This window comes from Anabrus simplex, chromosome 13 (assembly GCF_040414725.1).
Source record: "Anabrus simplex isolate iqAnaSimp1 chromosome 13, ASM4041472v1, whole genome shotgun sequence".
Lineage (NCBI taxonomy): Eukaryota > Metazoa > Arthropoda > Insecta > Orthoptera > Tettigoniidae > Anabrus > Anabrus simplex.
The window spans coordinates 43,563,938-43,570,777 of NC_090277.1; the positions used below are offsets into that span (position 1 = coordinate 43,563,938).

Below are 6,840 nucleotides of genomic sequence, written 5' to 3' on the forward strand. Positions count from 1 at the left end.
AGCAGGTTAATAAAAAAATATAATCTTGCTCAAATTAGGCAGAGAAAATTGACTAACTCGGTCCCAATTGGCGGGCTCGATTACTTTTAATGAGGGGAGCAATTTGAAGCGACAGCATCTATACTGAGAGAGTGGATAGATAGTTGGTCTCCACTCGAATCGCCTTATGATAATCTAAGTAAATCTTGACCACTGCATAATGAGACACGTTAAACGGTACATTACACGTAACAACTTCATAGACAACAGGGGTGAGACAACATTCCTTCTGGCCATCCAACTTGGATCTGGTTTTGATATAATACTGCTGCCAGAGATCCCGCGGTGTAGGGGGCAACGAGTCCGCCTGTTGCCCGGCGGCCCCGGGTTCGATTCCCGGCCGGGTCAGGAGTTTTTAATTGCAAATGATTAATATCCCTGGCGTGGGGACTGGGTCTTTTTGTGTCGTCCTTAACGTTCCTTTCCTCACATTCAACACATTGTACGACTCATTGGCTGAATTGTCAGTGTACTGGCGTTCGGTTCAGAGGGTCTCGGGTTTGATTCCCGGCCGGGTCGGGGATTTTAACCTTCATTGGTTAATTCCAATGGCCCCAACATCCCTGCAACGCACACACAGCACGTAACACTATCCTCCACCATAATAACACGCAGTTACCTACACATGGTAGATGCCGCCCACCCTCATCGGAAGGTCTGCCTTACAAGGGCTGCACTCGGCTAGAAATAGCCACACGAAATTATAAATTATTATATTCAGCACATTTACATAATACACGCAGGTTCCTCACATATGGTGCAAGTAGGGGCAAAGATCTTCATCGCAAGATCGCACCGCAATGATAATTGATAGTAGAATAAGTTCTCGGTTCAAAGTTAATCATCAGTGATCTGCATTTAGGCCTGTCACCCAGGTGGAAGTTTCCCTAGCTTCTTCTTACACGTCCTATAAATTAATATTTGTCCCAATTTGCCCTATTGAATTCCACTAATGTCATTTCACGCCATCTCTCCACTGACAGCTCGCAACATACCGTCAAACGGGTTTACTTGGGACAGTTTTATTTTTCAAATGCCTCTACAACCTGGAAATTAAATGATTTTTTTTTTATTTTACATAAACCCCAGTGACTGTATGTTAGTATGTCCATTTTCATTAATGAATTAATGTACGCCTTTTGATTTTACCCAAAAAGTACAATTTTGTTACGCTCGAGATGGTGTAACTTGGGACAGTAACTTAATTTTCATAATACTCTTCTGTTTTGATGTCTCTGTCCCATGTTTAACAATATCTAGGTTAAGTGGGACACTACAGTAAAAAAAGTAAAGGGAAATAATTAATTAACTGTCAAAATAAATGCATTTATCTTCTAATTATTATGTAATTTCTTAATATAGACATAGGTACAGCGTAGTTGATTCAAAGAAGGTTAGGTACATTGAAAACATATCTACCTCTACTCATTACCTTAACTGGCACAATAACCTTTGAGAAATGCTTTTTTTTTTAACCATCGGCTCTGTCATCAACTGTAGGAAACACAATATTTTGTTTTTCCTTCCTTCATAACTTCGCAGGAATTTGCACTGGTGGGTCCCATCATTTTCTATTGAAAGAACTTGCCCTACAAACAACTCTTCCTTCTGTTTCTTAGTGTCTCAGCTCATATACACAAAGTTTGTATAGTTATTTTCTTTGAGAATGATCTACAATATATCAATTCAACCTCCGTAATACCTCTACCTTAATATTGCTTCGATATATATACATATATATTGCTAGTAAACGTTGTGGTTCACACGTCTGTCGAATTTTGGCGCGTACTAACTTAAGCAAGTGTCGGCAAAGACCTCCCAAAATATGGGTTCAAACTGCCCCAAGTTGGACTGTAGTTCCAAGTGACCCCGTTTGACGGTACCACTTAGTCGAGCAGCTCGTCTCCTTTCTCCCAAGTCTTCCCAGTTCAAACTTTGCAACATTTTCGTAACGCTACTCTTTTCCAGCTCTCGAATCAAGTTATCCTGGTGAGGGTCCCATACACTAGAACCATACTCTAGTTGGAGTATAACAGACTGGAGACTTATATGCCCTCTCTTTTACATCCTTACTACAACCCCCAAATATGACGTACCGAGAAAGTTTCAGATAGAAAGAATGTTACGTAAGTGGTAACGTATGAAAGTTGATTGAAATTTACTAATTTGACGACAAACACGATGCACTTTTTATTTATTTATTTCAAAAGGTTATTTCAACTCCTAACCCAAGAGGGTTAGGCGGGCCATCAGCCGAACGGGCGGCTCTTAGGCCATAGAAGTAAAAAGAAAAATTAGTAATACATATAAATATAGGAGTATGCATTGTGCATACCTGTGTGTATATATATATAGTAAAAAAAAGTTGAACATTTACAGCAACAGAAAGAACATTTATAAAAGTTAAGAGAATACAACGAATATGGGTAATAAGTCAGTACACAGATGAAGTAAATGAAACACGATGCACTTACAGCACAACAAAATATCCCACGATGCAAGCAAATATACTAAAGGTAAGATCAGATTTCAAACGTTGCAAACATGAGACACTGGGCGGATATAAGTTCATGATTTCAAGGTATATGAAAACAAGCAAGACTACAGCATTAGCTGTGAATAAAGGAGCAAGGAAACACGCAATTCACCGAGAATTACAGACTGAACGTTACGAGACAAAGTATCTATTGAAAATGAATAATGTAGTCCAATGTGTATGGATGATTTTATCAGTATTATTATTGAAATTATATTCTAGTCATTAGGTTTAATTTCTGTAGTGTTAATTTATAATTTTTGCTTATTTATTGCAAAGCCCTAATTCAGCTGCCAATGTTACCTTTAACCTAGCATTAGAATGTTATCAGACACAACAACTATATAAGGTATTTCTTGCTAATATTTTCGTATTTAAACGATCTTACGTGAATATTTAGTAACTCCTATCATACGAAACAAAAGGAAAGCGAATTCACTAACTAGATTATTTTCTTACGTGACTGTTATAAAGGATATAATGTTCGTGAGTGTTGTAACACAGCTTATTTCTGTATCTAATATGTTCAAATTGATACGCTTTTGATTTCAGCTAAACATGTCCGCAATGAATTGAATAGCATAGCGTGTTCCGTTCTACGATAATAAAATCACAAGTTAATAAAATAATATTTACATGGCTTTGATTATTTTATTCCCGTTTCATAACCAGTGTAAAAAAAAAAGAATGCTAATCTAACGAAATGTATGTTTGCTATATGTTGGCAGGCCGAAACAGTGGCGGTTCTGCCAACCAACAGCAAGACCCACACCGCTCCCCGCCCGATCTGGAAGACGGTTCTTCAGAAGGGCCCAGTGATCAACATGGCCGTGGGGGTCGCAGCCATCTCGATCACGTAACGCAGCTGCAGGTGGCAGCACCAGTCGACCCGTCACAGGTAGTGCGTTTGATGCTTTTTAGATGGCAGCACGGTAGAAGCGGTCGATATCAAAAGTTCTCTTGAGTTCCAGTTGATGAAATTGGTACTTTTCGCGATCACTTACACAAACTGAATGCTTACAAATATTAATATAACCAGACTGTTGCCTTAAATTTAAAAATATACTGAAGTAGAAGCAGTTTTTCAGAAATGAGTGAAATTAAAAAAATTAAAATGTACAGGATGGATTCGGGATTTTTATTAAAGAAGGGCTAACTTTAAATTCTGAACATTGCATGTGTCAGGCTCATCCTTCTGTACGGTTGAGAGGCCTGGAGCTATATTTCGAAAACTCGTCCATCAAAATTACAAATTTTCCAAAATAAAATCTTCGGAAATTGTCAAAAGCCCCAGTCCTGAGGTAATAAAATAGTCAAGATGGCCAAGTCGAATCCTCCTTAGTCAGTCTATCAACCCAGACATCCTACTCTTAAAACAGGTCTTAGGAACCAAGAAGCCGAACACTCGTTACAGACATCGCGGCCCTTGGCCTACTTACGACCTGTTTTAACTGGTTACCTCCCCATTTTTCGGTCCATTCCAAATTAAATCACTAAAAATCTAAATTAAATGCCCCTTGAAGGTCCGTTTGATAAGAAGTGAAGCTCCGATCCCAAAAATGAGAATTTTAACAGTTCAGCGAAGAGGGGATTTCATTTCTGACATGGGGTAAATTTTTCCTTCCATGACAGATCGCTTTTCCCTTGCCAGTGTATGTGATGGAGATTTTCCGATTCATCTGCATTTTTAGGAAACAGATGAGCAGAAGGGTATATCTTTTGCCCTGGAACTCTCATGTACTCGCTCTCAATTTTTTAAAAAAGTTTCATGAAGTGTAGAAGTTATCTTGCATACTAGCTCGTGTTTAAATAAGAGGAACTTCGGAATTCAACTTTCCCAGTTACAAAGGGTATCATTATTATTATTATTATTAGTATTATTTCCCCTTTTGCAGCTGACACCAGGTGGGAGCAAATATGGTTTCCCTCCTCTTCATCCTATCTTTCCACCATTCCTTATCCAACACTGTCTTCCACTACAGGTTCCATTGTCCTGTGCACTATGCTGTTCTTCACAGAGTCCATGCATCATAATCTTGGTCTTTCTCATCCTCTATTCCCTGTCTGTGTTTCCAGTGCTTGTCTTGGCAATCTTTCTCCTTTCATGTGCTTGACATTTTTATTATTACTGTCTTATTATCAACTGGGCACAGTTGCTCAGATGGTAGCCTTCCAAGCCCAGTTTGGAGGATTTGATCCTCGATCATATCCTCGATCAGTCCAGTGGCATTTGAAAGTGTTGAAATGCATACCTTATCAATAGATTTACCGGCACATAAGAGAACAACTGCATCTCTAAAAACCATTAAAGTAGTTAGCGGGGCGTAAATCCACTAAGATAATTATTAATTAGCCTACTATCAGGAAATAAATAGTTATATTAAAATAATTTTGCTTCAGTTAATTTTTATCAGATTGGGCCTACTGACTAAAAAAACATTCTCTTTATTTCAGCTGGCAGGTGGTCTTAGCATTCGAGCACTGAAGAAGATGACATCTGTGGAGAAAGAGCTGTCTTCAGTATCACGTCGAGGCCAAAAGCGAAAACTACTTGCTCCTGAAGATGATAGTAGCTGTTGCACGTCGGACGAGGATGAAGACGAAGAGGAGGATCGCTTGGATAGTGGTACCGCCCGTGGTAAGACTCTCCTTCCGCATCGTAGCGCAGTTCTCAGTCCCGCATCGTCTTCCTGTCATTCTTCAACAGCAGTCATCACCGCTGAACCCAGTCCGAAACAAACTCCTCAACATGAGGACAGTGATGGTGGGGGCGGTACATCTGTGAAAGATTTAGAGCATGCCATGTCCAAGCATCTACCATCTGCAATTCTTAGCAAATCTTCACCCCCACCTTCACTGTCACTTCAACATCAACCGACAGACTTTAGCACTGATGCTTTACTCAAACAGCAACAGCAGCGAAGTACCATACAGTGGATTGGAGCTCATCATCATTTAAACCACCTCAACTCTCAACAGTTACAACATGCGCAGTCATCAACACCTCTTCCAGCCTCAGCACTTCTCAGACAACTGTATGCCAACAGAGAGAGCGTCATTAGAGCCAACGTACACGCAGCCGCTACAGGTATTGGTGGTCCTGGCCGAGGTGGAAATTCTGGCTCATATTATGCTAGCGATGTCAATCAAGTCGGCCCGTTACCAACTCCACCAGGGAGCGAAGGCTCATCCACGTACGGAGACCACCAGTTTGTGCTTTCACACAACCAGAAGCCTGGAGGCGTAGTTAATGGAAGTGCAGATGCTTTTAACAGTCTTGTATCATCGTATTCAACTTCCGGTGGATATTCAGTGGACTATCACTCAGCGATGACACCTCCGTCATCGGTATCACCTCGGGACAAACACCAGCAACAAATCCACGGTGCATTTGATAGTCAAGTGTATACTGACGTTTTAAGACATCAATATCTGGGCGGCTCTGCAACAGCAGACGCACCTGCTCAGCCCTTGCCTTTGAAACCGCAAGTATATTCTGCGGTCCACCCCAGCGCACTCGATGCAGCAGCGGCGTACGCAGCGACGACTTCTCTAGATCAGTCGCAGTTTTATCATCACTCCGCTGCCAGTGCCGGTTTTCACTTGTATCACCCAACCGCTAACAAAACTGTCACAGCCACCGCTACCGTGTACCCAGAAGCGCTTAAAAATACGGCCAACTGGTATTCGACAGCATCCTAGTACGAGTAGGGAACATAATTAAGTTATATTATTGTACTTAATTATTTTATTAGGTAGCTTATTGATGGACAAACCAAATATAGCATTCCTAGTTTTAAGAATTAAGCTACTTTCAAGAAGTGTCAAATAGTTCATCATTATAATACAGGGTGAGCAACATAAAGCGAAACCAGTCCCGCACCCCAGCAGTGCTGCCTCCACATGGCAGGTGCGTACGTGACAGGAAGTCTGCTATAAATACATTGTCACGTAAGCTATTTCTAACAAACAAACAAACAAACAAACAACACAAAAAATAAAAGTACTCACATATATCATGCCAGGAGATGTTGAAAATGCTTCCCTTCGTTGTTCAAGCATTTCTGACACCTGCTTAGGAAATTGTTCATTACCCTCTGCAGTTCCCTCTGAGAAATGGCAGCATTTTCTTGACGAATGTTATTTCGAATTTCATCTAAATTGTGTGGATTTGTTTTGTACACTTTATCTTTCAATGCCCCCCAGAGATAAAAATCGCCTGCATTACCAATGTTTCCTACAATTTCTTGTGTGAGTACTGTACA

The 6,840-nt window shown here is 40.5% G+C and overlaps 1 protein-coding gene across 1 annotated transcript in view; it reads left to right on the top strand.

Annotated features, from left to right (window-relative positions):
- trh (trachealess) overlaps positions 1–6,457 on the top strand; it is a 263,636-nt gene extending 257,179 nt beyond the window's left edge. The window contains exons 11-12 of the mRNA XM_067156891.2: positions 3,304–3,473; positions 5,030–6,457. Of these exons, the coding sequence (XP_067012992.1) occupies positions 3,304–3,473; positions 5,030–6,277 (1,418 nt within the window). The 3' untranslated portion in view covers positions 6,278–6,457. The remainder of the gene's footprint in view (positions 1–3,303; positions 3,474–5,029) is intronic.
- Positions 6,458–6,840: the final 383 nt, after the last annotated feature.